General features: G+C 36.7%; 1 protein-coding gene across 2 annotated transcripts; it reads right to left on the bottom strand.

Annotated features, from left to right (window-relative positions):
- Positions 1 to 1279: 1279 nt before the first annotated feature.
- On the bottom strand, positions 1280 to 22328 carry G2E3 (G2/M-phase specific E3 ubiquitin protein ligase). Of its 2 annotated transcripts, XM_031593755.2 has the most exons (17): positions 22052 to 22328; positions 19507 to 19558; positions 18952 to 19058; positions 18220 to 18317; positions 16221 to 16322; positions 15605 to 15729; positions 13049 to 13214; positions 12024 to 12130; positions 10704 to 10820; positions 9120 to 9241; positions 8881 to 9013; positions 8105 to 8230; positions 6729 to 7039; positions 5891 to 6072; positions 5529 to 5701; positions 4557 to 4756; positions 1280 to 3963 (listed from the first exon to the last, which is right to left on the bottom strand). In XM_031593755.2, the coding sequence occupies exons 5-17, from the start codon at positions 16317 to 16319 to the stop codon at positions 3731 to 3733; spliced, it is 2094 nt and encodes a 697-aa protein (XP_031449615.1). In that variant the 5' UTR covers positions 16320 to 16322; positions 18220 to 18317; positions 18952 to 19058; positions 19507 to 19558; positions 22052 to 22328; the 3' UTR covers positions 1280 to 3730. The 2 variants fall into 2 exon arrangements, with proteins under 2 accessions (XP_031449615.1, XP_031449613.1); XM_031593753.2 differs by lacking the exon at positions 18952 to 19058 and having other exon boundaries at positions 22052 to 22306.
- Positions 22329 to 26497: the final 4169 nt, after the last annotated feature.

Raw genomic sequence — 26497 nt, 5'->3', positions numbered from 1 at the left:
CCAGAAGAGGCTGCCCAGGGAACTACCCAACTTGGCCTTGAATGCCTCCAGGGATGGAGCATCCACACACTGTGCAACCTGTTCCAGTGATTCACCACTATCCAAGTCAAAAATATTCTCCTAGAATTAATGACTCTAACACTCTGTTCAACATTTTAGTTTTACCTCCCAAAATTTTGAAATCTTCCAGCTGTGAACTGAACACATTAGTGAAAAAAAGTCAGAGCTTTAGACTTCAAGTAGAAACTGATATCAATTCCTTCTCATTTTGCAAAACATTTTTTTCAGAAACCAATTTAAAATGCTAACAGCTTGTTTTAATTAAGCATCATTTGCATGAGTCACTAAGTTTCTACACCTTGGTCTTCATATATTTAAAATATTTGTGTGGTTTTGAAGTTATATATGCTTTATTAAGAGACCATACTAAAAACACGAGTACTAAGCTAATATTGCTTATTAGAAAAAAAAAAGTTACCCTAGAAAATAGCTTATTTGATGCACAGATTCCAGAAGGAATTTTGGGGGAGGGAGGGGAAAAGTTTGATGCAGAAACAGAGAAGTTCTTTGGCCAGTCAAACAAGACAGAGGTCTGTAGTAGTTCACTTACAGCCCTGAGAAATCCTACACAAGACAAAACTTCTTTAAAACTGAAACCACTAATGCATACATGTTTATTCTTTTTCTGTTACAGAAATACTTAAATTCCCTAATTTCCAGTGTGCCTCAGGTTAACATTTTTGTAAAATAAGGAAATAACTGAATAATATTGCACTTCAGTGACCTACTTTACCAATTAAATTCTGGTGGTCATTATAGCTAAAGAAATTGCTCCAGAAGTTTTCAAATAAGATAGACTTTTCTGTGTTTTCGCAAATTAGAAGTCAGCTTGTTAAATGGCATAATTTTAATAGAAACTTCAAGTAAATTTAGAATTGGCATCTATAAATGCATGCAGAAAAAGAACAAAAGGAAATTATTCTCTCTAACAGAATTTAGAAATACAATTTGAATAAAACTAGGATTTTTATTTAAGTGTCTAGAGAGAGCAAATCACACTTACAAGGAAGGGAAGACAACCTTAGATATGCACACCAGTATTAGAAAATAAGAATGAGAAAAAGTTCCCAATCAGAAAAATGTTTACATGCAATACTAAAGACAAGAGTATTTTGCGAATTCTGTGTTTCGATATGGCATCGTATGCTTCCTTAACGTTGTATATTGTAACTCAGGATTTCTCTCACAGCTCACTAATAGGTCAGTTCTTTATATTTAAAAAAAAAAAATTATGAACTGATGAACTCAAAACTGATAAGCTATAAAAGGAACCCTATTTTTAATCTTGGATACATTTGAAGCCTGGTGTTCACATGACATTACTATTTCTTCATCTGTGGAAGGTTTTAAGACAGTTTATTTTATTTAGTTCCACTTTCTGTACCGCTTTCCCCTCCTAATGCATGTACCAAAAATTCAGCAACTGACTTTCAAAATTATCCACATGCTTCTTGCAACGAGTTCAATACTTCCAGTCCAGAAAAATGCCGTAATATAACAAAATATGTTAATTTCTAAATTAGTCAAGGAAAATGAATACTGCACTGAGTACACTCATTTTTAAAGTAAAATATCCTATCCATAAGGGATTCATTGTGTTAAAAAAACAAGAACAAAACTCAACACAAGCCTTCATTAAGCAAATCAATTTGCAACAGATTGCCTTATGTGTGCTGGTAACAGCTTACTCTGAAGCCAAGTAAGAATTTGGTGGCAATTTAGCATTCAGAAATCCAGAAAAAGTGACAAGTGTGGCATACTATTGGAGAAAAAAGGTCATAAAAGAATAATTAAAAAACTTGGAATGTAAGTGATCCAAATGATATTCTCCAAGAGGTCATTAGCACCTTCAGATTCTGTTTGACTTTATAACGTTTATGTTTCAGAACCAGGAAAGCATCAATAGTCCTGTCTTAACTTATAATATTCCTGAAATTAAAATGAAAGGATTTTTATGATTATTTTTAAAATAGCTGAAGCAAATGAAAAATGTAAGAATGCCTGACCTAACCTTTGGCATAATTTAGACTGTGAAATGCAAGAATAAGTGGCATACACTTTCATGGGTCTATATATAAGAAAAAAAAGAAATGGAGATGCTGTAGCAATTTAAGAATGGTTTAAAAATACCTGCATAATGTTAAATGAACTGCATAACATAAACACCCAGTCTTCAACCTTACAGTACAGTCCTATCATATTTAGTGAAAGCAATTGCCACTTACCCAGGTCTTCAGTTGCAGAATATTGCCACATACTTGGCATTCACTTATACAATTTATTAATGAGAGGAAAACAGCGATGAACCAGATCTTGAAACTGGATTTAGTTTTTGTTTCTTTGTTTGTTTTTTTTGTTTGGTTGTTTTTTTAAACTACCTATCAATTTATAATCAACTATAAGTGTACTTTCTGGCCGAGACATTGAAAAGGAAAGCAATCCTGCAATACAGACATAGCTATCTATATACATATATTGAATGACCTTTGCTAGGGATGCAGTTTAAATGACCAAACTGACAGTAAAGAAAAATGTGATTCTGAAGAGGCCTGCACATGTTAAAAATAATTTAATTTTTTTTTTTTCAGTTTCATAGTTTTATCATCATTGTGTTACTACATAGAGATTTCACTACTGATCGTTTATGGCTTAATGTTATTTATACAAATACTGCAGAATTAAAACATTTTACACAGTTGCTTAAAATGCATCTAAAATTGAAAAGGAAGTATTTAGAATAAAAGCTAGAGAAGCATCAGGCACTAATAACAGGCCTGATGGTAGACTACCTGCAATTCAAATAACTTTAGTGCATATTCATTTGAAAATACTGACTTCCATGGAAGAAAATTCAATATCTTCTTCTAATAAGCAATTTTTTTGTATTTCATTTTGAAGGATCACTTATAGTTGCAGGTTGGAGACCTACTTCAAGCTTCTAATTATATATATAGTCATTATAGTAAAAGCTACTATATAGCAGCAGAATCAATAAGGGTGCAAATGCCAAAGATTTTGTTCAACAGCAGAAACTCAAGTTCAACCACATTTTCTTCTTGCTCCTTATTATTTTGCCTTGATCTTCTCTAAATTACGGTCACATTTTAATGCATTGAACACAACAGCCTAAACTATAACTTCCATAGGTTTATAAGAATCAAAGCGTAAATGAATCAACACGAAAGCAGTTAATTGAAAATAGTAACACAGAACTGAAGCACTCTATCAGTTTTACTTGAGACAAAGCTCTACAGCAGTTACCTTTAAAAAAAAAAACAAAAACAACTGCTTTGACTGAAAGAAAAGTGTGAGTATACAATCCACTTACTTTTAGGAAATTGCTAAAATGCTCCAGAGTTTGGTAACATCCCATGTATGTCTAGAACAAAAATACCCATTCTAAATAAGACTGCAGAAGACTGCTGGCTGGAAAAGCCAATTTCTAATCAAGGAGATGATTGAAAAAAAAAAAAAAACAACACCCAAACCAACTGACTTTCATCTGAAAACAGTTTTCCATTTTACAAGATTAGTACTTTTTTCACCATATCTTTGGAGGACAAATGGTAAAAGACATAGAGCATACCATCAAAACATAAAGGCACCTTGCCAGCAGACACTCCCACAGAAAGCTGAAGTTTCCAATGATCGGTTTAAGTAGCAAAAATATTTATTCTCTCTCGCCTCTTAATGTGTTTCTGATAGTGAATTCCATTTTATTTTTAAAATTCTCATATGTCCTTGTTATTGGGAGTTCTAAGCAATTATGGAGTCTGTTTCCAATGGGATAATGTACAGGCAGAAATTTAATAGTAGGTTCAGGATCAAAACCAATAGGCGGTATAGAAGAACAGCCAGTAACGAAGAATAGAATATCCTGTAATGTCACTACAGACTCACCACCTAAAAAAAAACAAACAAACTTAGCTTATATCAGTCATTGTTTTTTTACTCTTAAGCCATATCCCTCCATGTGCTAGAAAGGAAAAAATGACACCAGGGAACCTCAGATTAATATGCTGGATGAATGTTCAATACTATGGCCAAAGAGGAAAGACTGTAGCAAAAACAAAAAACAACCAAACAAAAAACACCCACACAAACACAAAACCAAAACAAAGTCTGCTTGTATTAGTTCTGAGAAATTTTAGGACAACAGAAGAGTTTTTTAGTTGTTACTGTTTTTTTGATAGTTTTTGAGATTAGTTAGTTAACAGCAGAGCCAAAGAAAGGTGGTTAAATTTTCTTTTATAAACTGATCTCAAGTTTTACTATAGGTGGCAAATGTTTTCAGAAATTAGAATTTATTAAAAAGAGGTGGAGAGGGGGAAAAATTAGGAAGTGACAGTCAACTGAAAACTTTCCTTGTCTTACTGCAGTAAACTCTAAAAAAAAAAAAAAGTCAAACCCTATGTTTACCAGAAATTAAATGCCCAGGAATGGGGAATAAAGGCGGGGGGGTGGGCAGAGTAGGGAGAGTAGGGGTTACTACTCACTTTCCACATCTTGCAAATAACCCATCCAAAAATCAGCACCTCCAGTTTTGTTTACATCTGGTGAGCAATGGATTGTAAAGAGATCACAGAGGGCTTTTGCTGAAAGGTTTTCAGGTTTGTGGCAAAATAAGCTAGAAAAAGCATCCGGATGCATTTCCATTTTCTCTAGCAGACCAAGAGTTTTCAAACCTTGCCTAAAACTATGAGAGGGAGAGAGTGGAAAAACAAACAAGCATCAGAAAGCCAGTAAGTAACTAACTGTGCTCTTACCACCCTAAAGCTTAATTCATTAAAAATACAAACCATCACATTCAGAATTAGTTTTTCACAGGTCTCAAATCTGTCAAAGATAACACCACAAATCTCAATGTACTTATTCAAAAATTAGCATCCAATGCCTTATTACTGAATGAGTAATTTAGATTTATAAGGCCAGACGCCAAATCAAAAGATAGTCAACAGTTGCAAGTGTCCTCTTCTAGCTGAATTCACATACGAAAATGAATGCAAGCAATGTTTACACTGTAAACCAGCCAATTTGTACTTGTGCACATTATCACCACTGTACTGGCACACACAGACTCCCCAGTTGGAATAAAAACACATATTAAAATTCTAAATATGTTTAAGCACTTCTAAAATTTAAAGTATCTACATTTGAGTATTTCTGAATTACAACTGAATACAGACTACAGATCTTGTAAACCTTTGCACTACAGCTGTGAACCTCCCCTCCTTATAATATTAAAAAAAAGGACAGTAACTTAGTAGAACAAACTAGGTTATCAAATATTTGTGACAAAAATTAAACAGATGCAACTGTTTCAGTCTTTCAGTTAAACTAACAAACTAGTATGTTTTATTCATTTAAATGGAAAATATTCACAAACTTGTAAAATTTAGTTTTAGTAACATACATTAGTTTTAGTAAGAAAAATAAAAGAAACTTGAAAACTCACAAACAAAACAAACCTTTCTAATGGTGAAATAATTCTCTTGATTACATGATGGATCAGTAAGTCATTCACAAGCATATCCTTATCACGCAAAGCTGTTATAGGTCTTAAACATCCAGCAGCAGCAAGGAAGTCATAGCAGTCATGCACAGTTGACTGTAGGCTGGACAGAGTCTCTGAATATTTTATCTGTATCAAAGATAAAGTAGGAATTTGTTTACTTCATGCTTATGTATGTAACATACACACATTTTTGTGAGGGGAAGGGGAGTGAGAATGAACATTTAAATTTGAACTGAAGTTGTATTTTATAAGCTCCTCTTCATATCCAAATATAGACTTACATAGGAATTCTCCAGTAAGTGTAGCTTTATTTACCTTTTTTATTGTCTGTGCTACACCAGCATCAGCAACATCATCCAAGTTTGGCTTCACATTCTCTGGACCATAGACAAGACAATCAAACAATAATTTGGAAAAGAAACCAGGAGATGGGCCACCATGAACTAGAGAAACTGCAATCATTTTGCCAGCTTCAAAATATAGGTTCTCTTTTAGAGCTGCAAATGAAACAAATATACTTTACAATATACACCTAAAATAATTTATGATTTTTTTTAAAATAAATAATTTAATTCACTTTCACTACAGGAAATGTAGCACTAGGTTTATCATCTGCTGTTGCTTGAAATAGTAAAAGTGGTAGTTTTTATTTAAGAATACCATGGTTCTTTTACTGCAACTTCTCTACCTAGTGATGAGATTGGAGAACTATCATTTCCACTTTGTATCCAATGCATGTTTAATTCTGAAGCACAAGAACTCAAGGTGGCTTTGGATCTTTAGAGATAAATATTCTAGAAATTTCAATGAAACAAAAATAAGTAACACCAATAGTGAATCAGAAAGGAAGAAGTTCACTTATAGAGAACCAGACCCAAGAAATTTGAAGTCTATTAACATGCTATATTTTTCTCCTGACAGTTATTAACATTTCACACTCACCAAGCATTCTTTTATTTTAAAAGCAAACAGCAGTGAATTTAAGCGTTTACAATTCCAACCTCTCCAGCTTTTAGAAATGAAAAACAAAGAAAACCCACAAAAACTGCTTCTGTCCTTTCAGGGCTAAAATGAACTAACAGTCACACAGGTTGAACATTAAAACACCTTTGAAGTGACACAGCTCTTCATTCTGGAAAAAGCATTTAATTACCTTGAGGGTCAACCGACAAGTTCTTTGCAGAAGAGCCCTCAAACAATGATGAATTCTGAATATGAAGCATTAATAACTGGAAGAAAAGGTGTTTTGACCCAGTAAAAGAATCTGTTTTTATTCTGTTTTTGCTGTTTGTGAACTTCACTTCAATGGTGTTTGTAGGTCTGAAGTTCCGCTGTCTAAATCCTTTTAAAGCACTCTTCCAGATATTTTCTGTATTGATGTTAAGCCTTGTAGTTTTTGTATTAATTTGATGCTTTAACTCCTTCAGTATATTAGAAGCTTCTTTTCTTTGCATTCTTAAATGCCTACAAAAAAATTGCATACGTTTCCAGATCAAATCTATGATTCCTGAAGAACAAGTTTTACAAACAGCAACATAAAATCTTTTTAAGAAGAAAAACTCTAAACATTTTAGCACATTTAGGTACTGTCAAATTACACCAGTAAAACATTTGGAGTGGATTCTTAAAATTTTAACTCTGGAGTGGCAAATTACTTTTTTTTTTTTCTTAGTCATAGTTTAAAAAGGTAGAAATAATTAACTTGGCATAACACAACTGGTTTTCTGATTTCATTTACACCAGTGAGGTGTCAAACAATTCTCACATCTGTTTTGTGTTTGAACAATGCAGAACAAGTAAGAAATTGAAGAGTGTACCATGTTTTTGTTAAAGTTACAATACTGTGAACTATTAGCTAATATACATCTTTGTCACTATGATAAAAAATGCATTTGAGTAGAGAAGGAAAAAAAGTTTCAGTTCCCATTAAAACAATTACTGCAACAGCCACATTTTAAATTACCACCAAAACTACTTACAAGTGCACTGTGCACTGGAAGTAACTGGTTCATTCACGAGAATTTGTGGCACGTACAGGTAGAATTCACAGATACTAACGCAAGAAATAATTTTGTAACCTTGAACTAAGTATTCTGTTAACATATGTTATCTTACCTCTGATTTTAGCAAACTGACAAGCTACCCTTTATGGTGTAAACACTGAAAATTCAGGATGTTTAATTTGAAGGAAACAATTCTTTTTACTCCTTAGTCTTTTTCACAAATGGCTTGCCATGCTTCCTTAAGAGCAAATATGTATTTTTGAGTTTTGGTCACCTTGCTATCTTACCTAAAAATACACAGATTCTTCCTTACCTGTCCCCTAGTATTTGAAAACAGTGGACAACATTAGAAAATTAAGTCTTCAGTGTACTCACTCCATTATTTCAGTGACTATAGATACACATACACCCACGTACACTTAACCACTATACATAAATAAAAATGCACGCACACACATGTTGTGCATGAAATATGTATAGACATGTGCTAGATTGCTTTTTGATGTACAAAAAAAGAAGAAAGTACTTTTTCCTTAGGGAGCAGTTCCTGTTTGACATCAGTGGAGATAAAGACATTGCCACTCTATTGGATGTTGGAAGTTCTAGGAGTGAGCAGGGTGACAAGTTGTTCTGGCACATTATCTTTGGTGATCTATAAGCAAAAAAATACTTTAAGAGCTACAACCAAAGAATACATAATCACTTCTTATTTGAAGGTAGCAATATACTTTTCCCACTGTTTCAGTATCAAAAAATCATTTGTTGGCTCATTCAAATGAAGTCCACCAGCGCTTGAATTACAATTTTACAAAGAATAATTCAGCGTTTTATTATGAGGCAGTTTTAAGATCAGTTTTTAGTTGCATCCTACATAAGACATGGAAGTCCTGATTCTACAGTCTTCGGAAACTTTTATTACTGCAGAAGAACACAAGAATTATAAATGATGTCAGTAAACTAGACTTCTGGCACACCTAACACTGAAATATACTGGTAAATAACCTTATCTTTAACTTTCGCCATTTGTACATTCAAAGTGACCTCTAAATTTTAAAGATTCCTTTAACAAACGTCTAATTTAGTCAAACTAAGAATTGGTTTACATGCCATCCAACATGAATTACTGTAGCAAATTTACAGAGTTCACAGCTTACTCAAAACTGGAGTCACAAAACTTTCTGTTCAAACTTGAGTAAATTGCAAATTATATTAAGAAGTCTCTCCTACAAAATAAGCCATCACCTCCTTATGTTTAAGTACTATTTTATGTTACAATCTCTTTTCTGTTATAAGATTACACACTGGAGAAGACGGTTGCGTTGAGATCCAGGTGACTGACGAGGGAGCTTTGGAGATGGTTCTTCCAGCAAACAAGTTGTCCCATCCATCTTTTCTGAGGGAGCCAAAGAATGCTTTTTCCGTTTGCTGTATTTCCCTGCATGGTGAAATATATCAAGTTAATCCATTTGCTAGCAGTAAAACGTGCACATATATTATTAAATATTACCATTAGCAAGTCACCACCACATTCATAACATTACCTTTTGCAAAGATGCTTCTGCATTCCACACACTCCCAGTTTTGCTCCCATGATTTAATGGATGAACAGGCCAAGTGAGTTCCACGGGAACCACAAGACTGACAACGCTTTATTTCCCACTTACTAAAATTAAAAACTTATTTTAGAATTATACAGAAGAATGAGACTGGTAAAAACCAGGAACATTGAACAGTAAAATTCAACAGTAAATGTAATCGAGGCAGTAAATTCACAAGGCATAATTCAGCAATCTGGTAAAACTGTAAATCAAAGAGAACTTCTTCAGACAATATGTACTCAGTTCCTAGGTGCAAACAAAAAACAGCCACATTCTAGTTTTCTGTATTAAATGCATATGAGCAGATGTGCTCCCCAGCCTTGTCTTGAAAGTCAATAGCTTGCTGCCAGTATTTTATCCTCATGTTGACAGTCAGCATTCTCAATATGAGGACCCCTTGTTTAGCTTTCCAAAATGTTGAGTTCTGTATCAGATGAGTAATATAACTGATTATTTTTATATATTCTGTAAGACTCTTCATTAATGACAGTATTTAAGTATCTGCTAGAATTTTGTCTAAACTTACTCAGATTTACTTGAACATACTATAAGGAAACAATGTGACTGATACTAACTCAAGCACTGGGGGCCAAAAGGTACAACTCTTGAGGACTAAATTCTGAGAAGTACATATACCAAGAATGAACCATGTACATGTACCAAGAATGAACCAAGTGAAGCTTGACCAAATCTTTACGAAGCAAACTTAAAATACCTACAGGGAAAAACCTGCCACAAAATAATGTCTTCAAAGTAGAGGCACTGTATGACATTTGAGTATACCCATCCTAGTAAGAACACGTACGTTATAGAAACACACAAAGCAATTAAAAAGAACACAGAAAATGAACGTGATCAAAAGTTAAGCAAGTGGTAGAACCAAAAAAAGGCTCTTACAATATTGCTCAAGCCTCCGTAAGCTATCAGCAGTATTCTAACCATCTGCATGCAAAGGGACAGCACACATGTCCTACGTGGATTAGAACCATCCCCCTTCTGTAAAAGGAGAAGCAGAATCACCAGCAGAAAGATTTATCTGTTCAAAACCCCATTTGTAAAATAGCAACTTATTAAATGATTCAAATGCTTGGTTGTTACTTGAGAAATAGATTTCATAGATAGATCTTATGCTGGTTAATTTTCACCTACTTAGTACTTAAGCAAGTTTCTTGTGAAGGCATACAATTATTAGACGTAGCTAGTAAATTAAGCTGTGAATGAAAGATATAACATTTAGCTCAGGCATGTGCTATTCCATTTTTGCAGATATACAAATTCCACTACAGCTTTTTTATGAAATGAGAATAGGGATAATTGAGAATAGACAGGACTGGTTTTTATAAGCTAAGTTTATAAGTCCAAGAAAACTGGTATTTAAATATTGGTATCACCAGGAATAAAATAAACTTTATAAATGGAGTCTTGAGTTGAAATTAAAACCCAATGCTGAAAAATACTACAGCTTTCTTCTTTAATTTTCAAATAAGAAGTCCATTCCAAATTATCGTCCTGCAAAAACTGTCATACCTATCAGGTTTGTTATAGTCTCTTCCATTCTTGCAGAGACATCTTCTAATGTCACAGTGTTGATAACACTGCAGTAGGTCTTGGTAAGCATTGTCTTCAAGTTCCCAAGATGCATCCCTATAAACAAGGAAGAGAACTTGTTACTACAACTTTGTTTCTGATTATTTAAGTGGGTTACTTCATCTTTTGGAAAATGGGTATGTAATTAGATAACATTTTAGACAACAACTAAACAAGTTGAGGAGGCAAAATAAAATGTAGGATGAAATAGAATTAATTGATGTCAAGATACTACCTACCTACCTAAAAAGAGCCTCTAAATCCACAAGTGTTCACTTGATTTGTATTGCTCTTATCACATCACTATCTACTCCAGAAAACCTGACAATATAATTTTTTTCTGCTCAATTTCTTTTATCACCTCTTTGGAGTCTCACAGCAGAAACACACTACTATTATTTTCCAATATCCAGGGAAATCCTGAAGTAGGAATGACAAAAATACTATTGTAAAATACAAACTGACAGACTGTTACTGTGAAACGTTTCTTTGATTTACGTATTTTTTATTTTTGCATGACCTTGGCATGTATTTGCTCTGTTGTGTATTACTCTTTCCCACAGCAGACACAGGTACTTGTTTTGGCAATTTACTCAAAATACTGTTAAGAAAAATGAGTCAGTATTTTCCAAGCCATGACGACACATTTCATCACATATTCTGATTCTTTATCCTCTCCAAAATCTGGAGCTTCTGTTTCCAGAGAGAATTAGCAGCAATCTCAAAAGATACTAGAATAATTCTTTCAATAAAGAAATGTGATCACTTTGTCCTACTCTGAGCTCCAGCAAATTGTAGAATCTCATGAAAAGACAGCCCAGATTTTTAGAAGCAGTTTTTTATACTAAATGTACTCTTAGCAGTCCCTGGGGAGAAGCTGTATGGCTGAGTAATCAATGGACTGTAACACTGTTTGGGCAACAACTCAGATAATTTAAGAACTTAGATGAGAAAATACATTTGTTATCAATCTCTATATTAATGTCAAATTATCATATTTAAGAATTGTTTTGATCTTTTAGATAGGCCCCCAGTTTAATCACAACATTAAAAATGACTTTCCAGAGCTTCTTGCTCAATGTCTAACTAGTCTAGCTTTTGACAATTTTGCTACTTCCCACCAAAACAATTCTAGATCTGAAGTTTCACATATTCATCGATGCAACTGTATAGAACAGCAATAAAAAATAAATGAAGTTTCTACTACTTGTCAAAGTAAGTTTGTGTAGAGCATTATTGATTATTTACCAAGTTACTTACTTCTCTGGAATGTGTATGCCCATTCTCAACATTTCTTTCTGAAATTTGTCCTTGTTATTACATACTGCACACCTAAAGAAAAATATCCCAGCACTCAAAGCTTGATACTGTGATGGGGAAAAAAAAGGAGAAAAACAGAAAACCAGACCAATTATTACCAATCTCTGAACAACAATAGATGTCTTGATACCTCTACCATATTTCTTGCATCACTAATCCATGGACACTGTCCTGACACAGATTTTTAGCTCTAATGAGAGTCATGATGTCACTTAGTCTTGAAGCAAATGCTATTTCATCCTCCTTTAACGGACAAATGAGCTACTCTGGTGGCCTTCTATGATGGAATGACAGCACTGGCAGACAAAGGAAGGGCAACTGATGCCCTATACCTGGCCTTATACAAGGCCTTTGACATGGCCCTACACCTCATCTTATCTCTAAATCGGAGAGGGATGGATTTGAAGGGGTGACTATTAATGGATTAAAAAAAAAATTAAAATCGGTAGCATGGTCACAGCCAGAGGGTTGTTGTGGTCAACAGCTCTGTGTCCAGGTGGAAATCAGCAATGAGTAGCGCCTTGCAGGGGTCAGTCTTGGAACCTATCCTCTTCAACATCTTTATCAATGACCTAGGCAGAGGGTTGAGCGCCCCCTCAGTAGGCTTGCTAATGACAGTGGAGCAGCTGATACAACAGAAGGGACACCATCCAGAGGAACTTGGACAGGGTTTTAAAGTGGGCCCACAAGAACCTTATGAGGTTCAACAGGGACAAGTGCAAGGTATCCAGGATTGCCCCATGCTGATATGTATACAGATTACTAGAAAATTTCTTGAGAGCAGCCCAGAGAAGGACTTGGAGTTGGGTCCTGCTGGACAAAAAGCTGGACATGAGCCAGCAGCGTGTGCTTGCACACTATCCCCAAATAATTTTGTGATTTTAAGCAGCTGTTTGATTATTTTTAAAAATCAGACTGTGATTTTCATGGATGGAAGGGAAAAATAAAATAAGAACCTGTGTTACCTGCAAACATTCTCGATGAAACCAAGTATTTTTACAACAAGGACTTCTCAACACACTGTACAGTGGAAGATGTTCTACCAAATCCAGGCATATTGTACACTGCGAAGGTTCTCTAGATTCTTTATCCGAAAAGATTTGAACTGGTTTATGTTCCCAACAGTATGATCTACAAATGATAACACAAGGTTCCCTCACCAAAAAAATATTTTAAGAACTTTCTTCATAAAAATAGAAGATAGGAAAATGAACTTCCTATCACACCTGATATTCATAATAAATACACTATTAGGCAAGATGAAAGGCAAAGATAAATTGTTTAAGGCATCAAGGCAATAGAACAACAGAATGGAAGCAGCACATTGACAACTTATACCTGCTATATTATGAGGATGACATATTCCTGTCTGTCAGTATTTCTTTTGGTCCAAATATTATTGTTCCTGTCTACATCAATGCATGCAGCACAGGAAATAAGCAGGAGAAGTAGGAAGCCAAGGCGCAATTAGAAAACTATGACCTACTTACTACAACAAAAACACAGTCGGACAAAAATTGCACAACTGGGGCACAATAACTAAGGACGACAAGCTTTTCAGAAGAGAAAGGCAAGGCAAAAAGGGCAGAGGAGTTGCCCCCTACATTAAGAAACGGACAGATTGTGAAGAGGTGCCTCTAAAGACCAGCCACAATCAGGCTGAGGGCTTGGGGGTTAAGTTTTCGGACCAAAACAATAAAAGTCATCTGATGGACAGGGAATACTATGGGCTACCCGATCAAAGAGAGCCAGTTGATGAGGCCTTTTTGCATCAGCTTCAAGAAGTATCGCACTCACATGCTCTCGTTCTGATGAGAGATTTCTACCACTCAGGTGTCTGCTGGGAAAGCAACAGGGTAGGCTGTGAGCAATCCAGAAGACTCCTGGAGTCTACTGAGGATAAACTCCCAGAACAGAAAGGTACTGGACAGACCAACCTGTACTGAAATGCTACCGTACCTCATACTGGCTAGAACAGAGGGGCTCATTAAGGAGGTTAAGATTGGAGGCAGTCTGGGACATAGTGACCATGCCCTGGTTGAATCTGTGATCTAGAGGAATTTGGGCCCGGCAAAGATCAGAATCAGGATCCTGAACTTTAGGAGAGCAAACTTTTGGCAGTTAAAGGAATTACTGAATGAGGTTCCTGGGAGGCTGACTTAGAGATAAAAGCGCAGAGCAGAGCTAGTAGCTCTTTAGAGATACCTTTCTGAAAGCACAAGAGCTCTCTTCCTGTCTACCAGCATAAGAAATCAAGCAGAGAAGATAGAAAACTGGCAAGGCTGAACAAGCACCTGCTGGTTAAACTGAGGGAAAAGAGGGACATGTACAAGCAGTGGAAGCAGAGATGCTCAGCCTGGGAAGAATACAGAGATGCCATCTGGACATACTGAGGTGGAATGAGCAAAGCCAAAGCGCAGATGGAACTGAGCTTGGTGAGGGATGCAAAAAAAAAAATAGCAGGAATGGGTTCTAGAGGTACATTGGTCAGAAGAGAAACAAAGGAACGCATATCCCCTCTGATAAATTAGAAGGGGAAAGTGGCTTCAACAGACATAGAAAAGGCTGAGGTACTCGAGTTCTTTGCCTCTGTCATCACTGGGTCAGAAATCCTTTCACACAAGTCAGCAGCGTGCATTTGTAGCCAGGAAGGCCTGCTGCATCCCACACTGTATTAAAAAGAGGTGTGACACTTTAATGTCTCTTCAAACCCAAGCCAGTCTTTGATCAGAACCTCCTTTTTTTCCCCCATGTTTCCATGCTGCTGTGACATTAAAGGATTCATTTTGACTTCGTACAATGACTCTACAAGTTCTAGTTAGGGTGATAAATTCTATAACTTAGCTCATGCTCAAAGTAAGAAAATCGAGAAGATAAACAGCTCTAGAATAAATCTCTGAAAATGTGCTTGACTTCATGGTAAAGTTTGAGATATTCATTTAAAAGTTAAGTGCCTTCCAGATTGCCATCCACCTGCTAACTCAGTTTTCACTAGGCAGCATGAAAACACAATCAAACACTTAAGACCAGTTTGACTACAGACAAGCTGTTGCAAAGATGATAGTAAAAGAGCATAAACCTAACTTAGACATTTGACACAAAATTCATTTCTTTGCAATCAATCAGTAATAAGCAAACCTAAAAGTTCCATTCGGAAACACAATGGAACAGCTTACAATGTACAAGCAGAACAAATCAAGGGAAGGAACGAGAGGAAAAAGCTATTTTCACACAGAGGAGGCAGACATACAAAAAAAATCCAAAACCATACCCCAACCGTTTTACTTCTTTAACAGTGCTGAAAATTTACTTTTTATGTACTTTTTATGCAATGTACTTGCTTGCTTTTTATGTTTTCCACAAATTAAGATTTTTTTTTTATTTCCTCAGATAATTAACAATTTATAGTTCTTACAGCCTCCTCAAAGGTCACAAATGAAAAAACAAATTATCTCTTGCCTAAATAGAACTGAGAACAACAACAAAAAAACCTGAAGCCAACACAAAATCCCCAAACTTACCTGAAGTCTTCCATGAACTGAAAAACACATTCCTTTTGTAACCCACAAGGAAAATGGTAACTTCGCTTACATTTGGGAGCCACACATCCAATTGAAGCACCCTTTTTCCTGCAGATATTACACATCTGAGAAGAATATGTTTTAGAAAGAAAAACATTAAATATCTGAAGCATAACTATTTTCTTGTGTTCTATGCATATTTCAAAGAGAAGACACTTATTACATATAATCGATTAGGTTTTGTATATATGTTGATTGTAACCTGCAAGCTGAAATGCAAATTATTCTATTGGTAGTTAATTTAGCTGCATATATAGAATTACAGATCAGTTTGAGACTCAGTATTATCATCCTAAGGGATTATGTGTACATGCTTTGCTCTCATTAGTTCATCTACAATGCATACAAGAAATAAAAATATTAGCAAATTCTACAGGATGCATCATTTCTTTGGCTCCAGGAACCTAATACCCTTGTTACTGAAATGTAAAATTCAGATGCTTGAATGGGTTCAGCACATTGGCTGTTGACAAAAATAAACCACGCAGATGACACTATTTATATGCTTAATGAAAACTTACTCTTTCTTCCCTTGTGAAGAACAGATCATTCTTACCAGTCTTGCAGCTCTGTTAACTTCTTTCCTAATATCTTCGATCAAAAATCCATCTACACCTTCATCTTCTTCCCCCCTCTGCCAAATGCCACTTGACATCAACTACAAAAACAGATTAATTATTAAAACCATTCATCTATCTAAAGTCTAGAAATTATCTATACTGAATTGTCAAGCAGAAGAGACAAATTTAGTCAAAGCTCTCACGTAAGTATTCGACAGAGTAGAATGGTCTCTTTGTCTCCCAATTCACTGCTATTAGTCTGCCACAACTAACTCACATTTCCAAGCACTTGATGCTGATGATATAGCACAAAACCAAGCAACCTAATCTCATCTATATATGTACATGATTATAAAAATAATTCAAAGCATCTATGCTTTAGATGATACTCATCTGATCTGAAACAACAGATTTCAGTAGCCAATAATATGAAAATTAAATATTGATACTATGAAAATGTTTATGCCATCCTGTAAAGCCCAAGATGGAGTCCTTTTTCCATCTCAAAATACAGGGCCTACCCAGATAACTTAAAAAATTACTTTCATCAAACAAAGCTTCAGAAATAAAATTAAATTAATTCAGTTACTATGAATGACAATACTGTTGGGAAGATAATTAGCACAGTAGGAAGCATCTGTGCTGAAGTGCAACCCCAAAGGAAAAGTAATTCACTTTAAAGGAGAAATAAATAAGAACAGAATCTGGTATTACAGAAAGTCAGGACAGTTTGATGATAATTTAGAGTAAATAGTTATCTCATAAGGCAGTTACACTGCAGACTTCTGTAGATGGTTTCATAACTTGAGATTGGAAAGAATAAAGGAGGCATCATATCAAGTTACTGTTTCCACAGAATATATATATATATATATCTCTCAATACAGTTTCATTTTCTAACCACATATTTTTAATCAATATTTTTAGTTTAATAAATGTTAAGTTTCATAGCAAAAACAATTAAGGATGTATTTCCAAACATGAGGCACTTGGCAATGAAAAATTAATATACACCACTAATTGGCCTCTTTCTAGAGCACATTTTCTATAGTACTGATAATATACTTTTTTTTTAAAAAAAAACAAACATGATTTTATTAAGTTGTCAGAATTAAAGTCTACAACTACAAGCAGCTCCTTATAAAAAACTTACAAATCAGTCATTTGACGCTATAACACCTTCATAATACTCAGTGTTGCAAGCACGCACTTTCCTAGCTATTCTGCTCCATCAGGAGAAGATGCTGCTTCTGCCTTTTAATTGGGCTGTATGTGACACAAAATTATCACAAAGGGTCCTAAAATTCTTTTCAAATGATTAAAACCGACTGAAGAAAAATTGTCTTCACATAACTTCAGAAAACTTCCACTCTGCCTTATCTTTTAAGGATTTAACATCCAAAACGTTAATCATCTAAAAAACTTGAAGTTTAGAGTTTGAAAGGTAGCATAAATAGAATTTGAATCCTGGAAAATGATAAATGTGATAAATATTGAAACGTAGTTTATATCCATAATTTTGTGCAACTCAAACTTTTATTGAATAGATACTATAGCTGTGAATAATGAGTAGGCTTCATCTTACTAAACTGAAAACAAGGACTCTAAGTGACGTATCATCCTATATACAGTCAAGAGATAAGCTCACACCCAAACACTACCGATAAACATGAATAAAAATGAAAACTTTACCCCACTTATTCCACAAAGGGGGAAATTCTCACATTTTGACACTATGTTTCTTTTTACACAAGTGAATATGTAGGTGCAGTCTGTTCTCTCTCCCTTAAGATGTACCTTCTTTGTTATGCCAGGTTGGGAGAATGTACTAAGTAATTCATTGAAATGTAGCACTTGACAGGTACAAGCCTTCAAGGCTACAATGCCATCAGTTTAAGTTTTACAACAAACTATTTAGACAAGTTACAGCTATTTAATACTTGTTGTACTTACTATTCTTCAGCTAACATAATAATACCACCAGTACATACTTACCAAACAGTAATTATGAAGAGTGAGATTATATTCTACATAGGTCCTTTTCTCTCCATACTTTTCAGGGCAGTTATCTGTCCGTCCACAGAGAACACAAGCTAAAACACAGAATCATGTTTAGGATCAGCGAGTCCTGGAATCGACATCAATCAGTTATAAAGCAGTAACTCATCACTTTTAACCACATGCATCTTGAAGCAGCTTACAGGACAAAGGACAGTAAATACTGAAGGGGAAACTCAGAAATGGCAATTTGTGACTAAGGGATGGTCAGAGAGGGAAAAAAGGCCCGACTGCACGAAGGGTTAAACTGGCTGGAAGTGAAAATACCAGAGACAGAATGATTCTGCGTTAAAGAAGTTTCCCTTGGTGATAAGGTAAGAAACATTCAGGGCACTGTCTGGTAGCCTTTGCATTCCAAGATAATATGGGGCCACATCTGGGCAGCAGAACTGAGGGGATGAACATTCAGCTAAGGCATCTGATGCTGAAGCAAGTGTACAGAGAGAAAAGGCATCTTCGCAGACTCCTTGCAGGACTGTTTACAGTAGCAGGGATCTGTCCACTGCATCATTCATTAAATTTGATTTTTATATTTAAATAAAAATATGCTTATTTGTCTCAAGTCGTTCAGTAACAATTAGCCATTAATATCCCTGTCTCAAAGAAATACTGAATTCCACAGTAAACAAAGTAGTAACGAAGCCTATTTATTCCTTCCTTACTTCCTACCATGAAAATAATCTTCTGGTTCCACCTGCTTGCTGATCTGGGAGAAGGCTATCACCAAAGCAAACTCAGAAGATTTTGCTCACAACCAAAAAGTTCTTCCCTAAAACCTGCAGAAAATTATCAAGCAGCCAACAATGTGCAAGTCTGTGAAACATATGACCTCTAATTTTTTTAGTAAAATACACAAAGATATTAGAATTCATGAAGACTTCTTTGTATTTCTGTGTGATAATCTTCATGAAGAGAGTTAACAGTATGCAGAATGTCAAGTTACAAGCAATACTTTAAAAACATATTAGTTTCAAAACACTTAAAAACTAGAGACATCAATGTCAACTAAAGCCTTGAGAATTTCCCCACTTCTGAATTTCCAAGCCCATCAGCATACTCAAGCATGCATAGGCAGGGAATATCTTCCTTTCAACTCTTAACAGATATATAAAATAGATTTTCAATGCACTAACAACAGGAACAGTCAAAATAAAGTGATTTATAATTGATATTTTATATGCAGATTAAAGATTTACATAACTATTTGATTAAAGCTTTACTTACGTGGGCTTTGAACGTCAAAATGATTCTCACTCATTCTAGTGAGTTCTTCAAGCTGTTTATCATGAAAAAGAAATGAAGACGTAAGTACATCTAATGCATCAAGAATTAACATGATGTACCACTGTTATAGTTCATTCCAAAATCAAAAAAATCCCAAAGCTCAGTAAAGTTTTTAAAATGAAAACAAGAACAAAAGAACCAGTATTAGAATTCAGCTGTTATTGTGAGAGAGGGAGGTTCAAAAAGAAGGATGCAGAATAAATACACCCATACTACCAAACATATGTTGGTTATTTCCTCAGAACACCAGAAACATATTTTCTCTTTTAAAAATAACTAGTGCTGAATTGGAATTTTATACGTATACATAATTGTACGTTCATAGTTATTTTCAACATCAACAATAATGAAGTAACGATCCAAGGAGAACTAAGGCAGTGACAGTGACTCCTGCTCAAACGGAGATAGTATTAACACGAGTAATTTAGGAGAAAAATACTGGAAAGAATAGTGACTGTGACTGTGGAGGTAGTTTTCCACCGTTCCCAGGATCTTATTCAAAGAAATCCTGATCAAAGACTAAAAAAAAAAAAAAAAAAAAAAGAAATGCGAAGAATCAAAAACAGACAGGCACACAGGGGAATCAGCACAGGGCAGAACTACATACTTTACTTTCTGAAGTAATCCATTTGGAAACATTAACCTGACCTAACCTGTGTTTCTTCCTAAACATAACTTACTCTTAAAAACCAGATCTCCAGGAAACATTAACACAGGTAGGTAGGGAGCTGGTCTAGCCTTCCCCACATTCCATACTTCCTGGACTACATGGAAGTGAACAGCTCACGAAGAAAGTAAAGGTAATGTGTTTCTTCATGGTAGTCCTAAGAATATTGCTCTTCCTCTACTGCAAAGCAGCAGCCTTTTTCAGGTACACAGCTGTAAACATATAGCTTGCCTTTTCTTAGGAGCTGGGGAATGCTGTGTGTGAGATTTGCAGGGCAAGCAAGGCAGGATAGCTGCCCCCAGGTCCACATTTGACCTCACAGGAGGGTGTTCCTCCAAAGGAGCAAGGAGGCAGCTGATAAATTCCATCTGCAAACTGGAAGTCTGACACACTAAGCTATCAGAGCTTGGTTATTTACGGTTTTGTATAAACAGTACTTATACAAACTTTTGCAAGTACAGTACTGGATGGATGGCAGAAGTCTTGGGTCTGACTTCTGTTCTACACCACTGCCATTAAAGATGAACAAAATACTTCCACAGGAGATGTTTGCCAAAGAATGTTCTAAAATGAAAATAAACATTGATGTAATCAACATAGGTTATGGCAAGCGCCAACAGCCACATGAACATATGGTTCCACCTTTCTTCAGAAAAAACAACTTCCTCTTTTCCAAATTATGAAAAAAAAAAAGATACTGAATTAGGGACAGAGGGAGCAGAAAACACAGCTTACGCATTTTCCTTGTTCTTAGCTTACTGCCAGTTCTCAGCCTACCACAGGGTAATACAGTAAACAAACCCTACATATAAAACCACACAAGACCGGTTTTACACCTTTTGTATTGCACAGGGCCATACCAAGCAGAGAAAGCACATTCGGCTGGAAACAAGCAAAGCTCCTTCCTCTCTCCCCTTTATGCCGGTTCCAGCAAAATCGACCAACAAAATCCTTATCCCTCCCCGCATTCCTCGCACTCCTTCAAGGAGCTGAATCCTGCAATTCTGACTGCAAGTCAGAGGAGATGCAAAGTCGAACACAAGAGCTCCATAAATAGAGCTCACGCGGGGGCCCCCCAGGATCAAAGCAATCTCGTATTAGTCTATCGACAGGACAAAAGCACATTATCACCCACTGTTTACAAGAAAGAAAATGTAAATAAAACATTTATTCTGCCAAAGCGGACTAAAAAAGCCTCTGAATAACAGCAGTTCCAGAACTTAATGGTTCTCCAGAATGCTAACTGTTTTTAACTTTTCTTTTTTTAATTAATGACAGGGAAGGAAACAAACAAGCACTGCTCCGTGAGGGGGGATTTCAGGTACCCAATTAATACGGAGCACGAACAAAGCTGCACCTTCCCAGGTACCCTCGGCCTGTGCTCTCCGCATTTATACGCGACAGAGCTCCGCATCACCTCGCGGTTGGTACCACAGCACAGAGCCACCACACGTCGAGGAAAAGTAATTCTCTGCGTCTCACGGGAACTCAGCCCCGGCCCGACTCTCTCCGGGCCTCGGACAGCTGAGGGCACGACGAGCAGCGCGGCGCCGGGCCAGGCTGGGCCGCCCCGCCTGTCCTGGCAGCAGCAGCGCGGCAGTTCCCGCGGGCTGCCCGCTCCCCGCAGTCAGGCGGCGGCCGCCCGAGGCGGAGGGTCGGCAGTGCGCCTCTGCGCTTCGCCCGCGGGGAAGCAGAGGCTCCCGCTCTCCAGGCGGCGCGCTGTAAATTGCCCTAACGCCCCGCCCTGCTCTCGCCTCATCTCTCTACCCCGGCAGCATCGGGAGGCGAAGTCCTCGGCCCGCCGAAGATGTTACTCACCCCGAGGGCAGCACGGCCGACAGCAAGGCCCAGCGGCGGCCCCGCGCTGAAACCGCCCGCGCTAACTGACGCACAATTCAAACCCCAACATCCGCCGGCGTACCGGAAGTCTGGAGCCCGCCCCTCGCACCGCCCACCATCCCATCCATTCCACCGGCTCTCGGCCGCCTTCGCTGGGTCGGCGGGAGGAGATTCGAGATCTCGGCAATCGGCACTCGGCTGCGACTGCCCCACGAGGGCCGGCCCCGCAGCCCCGCGCTCCGCGCATGCTCGGCATCCGCCTCTTTTCGTCCCTGCGATTGTGGGCCGGCTGGGGTGATGGGAGCTGCCGGTGGGAGCTGTGAGGCATTGGGCTTCTGGAGGGGTCTGAGAATCGTGCTGGTTGTCGGGACCGAGCACCAAATGGAGCTGGTTTGGCTTCTGAGGGAAAAGGGGTACTGCCCCCCAAAACACTTGTATCCTACCTGTAAGGCTGGAGTGCTGATTTGTTTTTCCTATACTTGATGGGAAGCTCGCATAGACAATTATATTTGTGATAGTAAAATGGAATTTTTTAAATAATAAAGTTTTGTATTTGATTTTTACATAAAGTTTGTTGTAAAGTTTGTTGTTGGAATGCTGCTGTCACAGAACAGACGCGCACACGGTTGACGCATCAACTGTCAGCACGTGCAGTAATGGAAACAGTGACTTTACAGGTGGCATATACATATATGCTGCAGCTGCGCAAATGTGACCAACAGACATGGGCTGGTCCTTTTCTAAAACAGTGGCTAATTAGACTTAAAGCAGCTAGCAGATGGCCCATCTTATCCCACCACCCACGGTCTCTCCAAATTCATATTCTCCCTGGTAACGTACCTGTCAAACCTGGAGTGCAGTACTTGGCCCTCAGACCTAAGCTGTCTGCACTCATCGGGTCCCCTGTCCTCTTCATAAGCTTCCCTGGCTTGAAGTTTGCCAGCCGCACACACAGATAAAGAACTTAGTCAAGGACATAGGTAGAAATAGAGAACTTGGCAAGATGGCTGCTGACCAGCCACTTGTTTTCACGCAGTTGGTCCCTGTTGTCCCACTTCCTCTCAGTTGTCCTCAATGTACCTACATCACACCCTTTTCCTAGCTTTAGCCTTTTCCCAAAATGTATCATAATGCATTTTTCAGAATCACACAAGCACTCTAAAATATCCCATAAAAGTCTGCTTTTTTTTTTTTTTTTTTTAAACTCCTATTAGTCTTGTGAAAATCAACTTTTTCAGTTGCCAGTCAGAAAGTTGAAGTTCTGAAGAAGTTCTGGTTGAGCTTGGCATGGATCCTTCAATGGCCAATCAGTGGCCTGAGATTTCTGGTCTTTCATGTTTTCTCCATTATCTTTTCTCCTTGAGGGCTTGCATATCTGAGGGTTAGCATACTTCTGTCTGTTGTCCAAAGCTTTTATTTTGAGTAGATTTTAATTAGATATACCCAGAATAACTGATTATTGCACGTATCCTTGAAGTGGATAAATCTGAAAAATAACAATGGCATCTGTCAGTGTGAAACAGAACAAAGACTAGAGACTGTTTTGCTAAAAAAAAAAAAAAAAAAAAAAAAAAAAAAAAAAGAAGAAGAAGAAGAAGTGATTTTTAACAAATTATGGCAGTTTTCCTAAATACTCAGCATGGTGGGTATCCCACTGTATCCAGTAATCTCACATCCTCCAGAACAAGTTCCATCCTTCTATGTGAATTTGATTCTACTGTAATTCCTCCTGTACTCTCTCTGGCATCCTGACTATTCTAACATTTAAAAGGAAGTGAGAAAGTGGCATATTGCCAGTGGAAATGGTGAGCTTTTATTTTGTCTTTTGAGAGTCAGGAGTTAAGCACCAGCCTCCCACTCAGGATAAATGTCTGAAATAGTGACCTACTACCAAAAAAAGGATGTTGTTATGTTTCCCACATACTTCGTAATAGATACATCCATTTATTTTGCTGTATGCTGAAAATCTTCAAGTACAGAATATTCAATTTTGAGTCAGCTGACATGTTCTATTTATTTATTTATTTATTTATTAGGTACTCCCACCCAGAATTCTTCCTTTTAAGTGAGGAATAGACATTTAAATGTGTTTTTTTTTCTTTTGTTTTCTATTCTTTTTGTGTTGTTATTTTTAAATGATGGAACTACAAACATTTTTCTATACTGATGTAAACTTCCGACAAATAAACTCCTCTAAGCATTTGAAGTATGGAACTCCAACCCATGTATGGAGATGCACAGACATGGTATTGCTTGTTAAGTTTTTAGAGTCTAACTGTGATGGACACATGAACAGGTATTAAAAAAAGTAAAATAAGATCTAATCAGTTCCTTATTTTTGAATTGGCTTTAGGATAAAAGTGGCCAACTTTTTTTTACTATGGACTCTCTTAGTTCCTTTGCTCTCATGTAACCCTTTGAAAAGTATTAGCTCACTATTTACCACCAAACACAAGTTTCTGTTTTTGTTTTGTTTGTTTGTTTTTCCCCTAGTTCTCCTGTTATATTTTTCTGGTCCTTGTTTGAATGTTTTGATATAAAATCAGGTCTGACTGTTCTCAGTATCTTTTAAAACTCAAACATACCACCTCTTGGCAGCAGGAATTTCCTCACAAAACAGCAATTTCAGGTCTCCTGGAACTGGGCTGCTCAGATAATAAGCAGGTATGTGAGCTGCAGCAGTTAGGAGTGATACTTCTCCTGCTGTGAGACCATGTGGTTCACCCAGCTGAGCTCAAATACTGCCTGTATTGCTGTGATCATTCTGGGTAAGGAGTTGAATGTATCTATATAAATGTGGTACTACTCTGTTCCATTCCTTGACCTTTCAAACAGGACATAAACTGAATTGTTTATAATTTTTCTTCCCTGAGCTAGAAGTTTAAATGGTGCTTCTCTTCTGATATATCTGGACGCTGTGATCCATTGCTAGTGCTCTGCTAAGGGCAAAACAGATGTATTTAGTAGACAAGCCCTGGGAGAGTAACTGCAATACTGAGGTGAAAGTGATTATATGCATTTTATCTTTTATCCTTTATGAAGCTGAGAAAGCACCTGTGCTGCACTACCTCTACATGTAATGACCAAAAAGTTGTGGTTAATTAAAGAAGCTTAAGTTTCTGCTTTATCATCTTGTAAGTTGAAGGCAGGAAAACTTCCACTTATCATCTCCTATTCCAACTGAGCAAACACTAGCCTGTGGGTATAAATGTCCTGTTTTGCTTGAATAATTTATGTTTTGTTTTGTGTTTGAGTTATATTTAATTGTCAGTTAAATTGCTTTGCAGAAACTATTTTGTAGAGTTCTTTATGCAGGCGGTGGGTAACGATGGTGATTCTTTGTGAAGTATTTGATTAAAACACAAATGACCAGACACAGTATCTTTTCAGCAGTGGGATGCATCCTGTTTTTTAAAGGACAGAAAAACATTGCCCCAGCTTAGAGAAAAATTATTTTTTACATGGTTTATTGAAAATTCAAGCATGTAATTTTTTGTTTTTTTTCTAAAGAGAAATAATTTTGTTTTAGAGACCTCTAAAATACTCCAATATAATTATATTTCCCTCTACAGGTTTCAGGGAAAAATGTAGTTAGGAAAATGCAATGGGGCTTTACTCCTCCTTTGTTTTTGAAGGTCAAAGTGTTTCAGTATTTCTTAGTCTTTAAAACAGATTAAAGTTTCTTGAGTTGTTCATTTTTGATTACAGGTATTCATATAATTTTGGAGATTGGTAGCCTTGATTATAACATTCCTAAGTAACCTTAGACAAGTATCGTATCTGTATAGATTAAGTAGAACATGGAACATTTTCTTTGAGCATTTAAATCAAGTGCTTATTTTAAAAGAGGTCAGGGGATGTTCCTTTAAAGGGATTATATTTTTTGTTAAGTTTACTGTAGTAATAGTAGACAAGTAGCAGACTGTAGTAGAAGTAAACAAGCTACTGAAGTCTATTGAACAAATGAAAGTTCAGTTAGGCAGACTGTAGTCAAATAATTCATAAAGTAAAAACTAAGCAAGTCAGAAAACTGATTGTGTGAGTACTCTAGTTCATTTCAGTACCGCATGAATCAGGTTATCTTCAACTATCCAAGAACGCTCGGATGAGGGAGTAGTCAGTGGATGCAGAAGACATAATTCTCAAGCACCTGAAAGTCAAAAAAAAATATTACCTTAGGTGATGGCTAGCTTTATTTGAAGAAAGTTTTTGTCCTTTCAGTTACTTGAATAGCATGTTATTTATTCTAAAAGCTTGTGGAGAACCCTACTGGAGATACGATTGTTAAAAAAACAAACAAACGCATGAACTCTGGACTTGTTATTCTTTTGCTAATCTTTAATGAGAATGTTATAAAGAGCTTCAGATATTGGAAACACTGGGAACACATCTATGAATTTTCACAGTTTATTTCAAATGCCTTTG

The sequence above is a fragment of the Phasianus colchicus genome, chromosome 5, assembly GCF_987193195.1.
Source record: "Phasianus colchicus chromosome 5, bPhaCol1.hap1.1, whole genome shotgun sequence".
Classification (NCBI taxonomy): domain Eukaryota; kingdom Metazoa; phylum Chordata; class Aves; order Galliformes; family Phasianidae; genus Phasianus; species Phasianus colchicus.
Note: the sequence above shows the minus strand (reverse complement) of the source record. Positions and strands in the feature narration are given on the sequence as shown.

Coding starts and splice junctions, on each gene's coding strand:
- G2E3 (XM_031593753.2), bottom strand. CDS start 19,540: ATGAGTGAGAATCATTTTGACGTTCAAAGCCCAC. Junction 13,215..15,604: donor CAGTTCATGGAAGACTTCAG/GTAAGTTTGGGG, acceptor TATCATTTGTAG/ATCATACTGTTGGGAACATA. Junction 8,231..8,880: donor CAACGCAACCGTCTTCTCCA/GTGTGTAATCTT, acceptor TTTTGCTTATAG/ATCACCAAAGATAATGTGCC.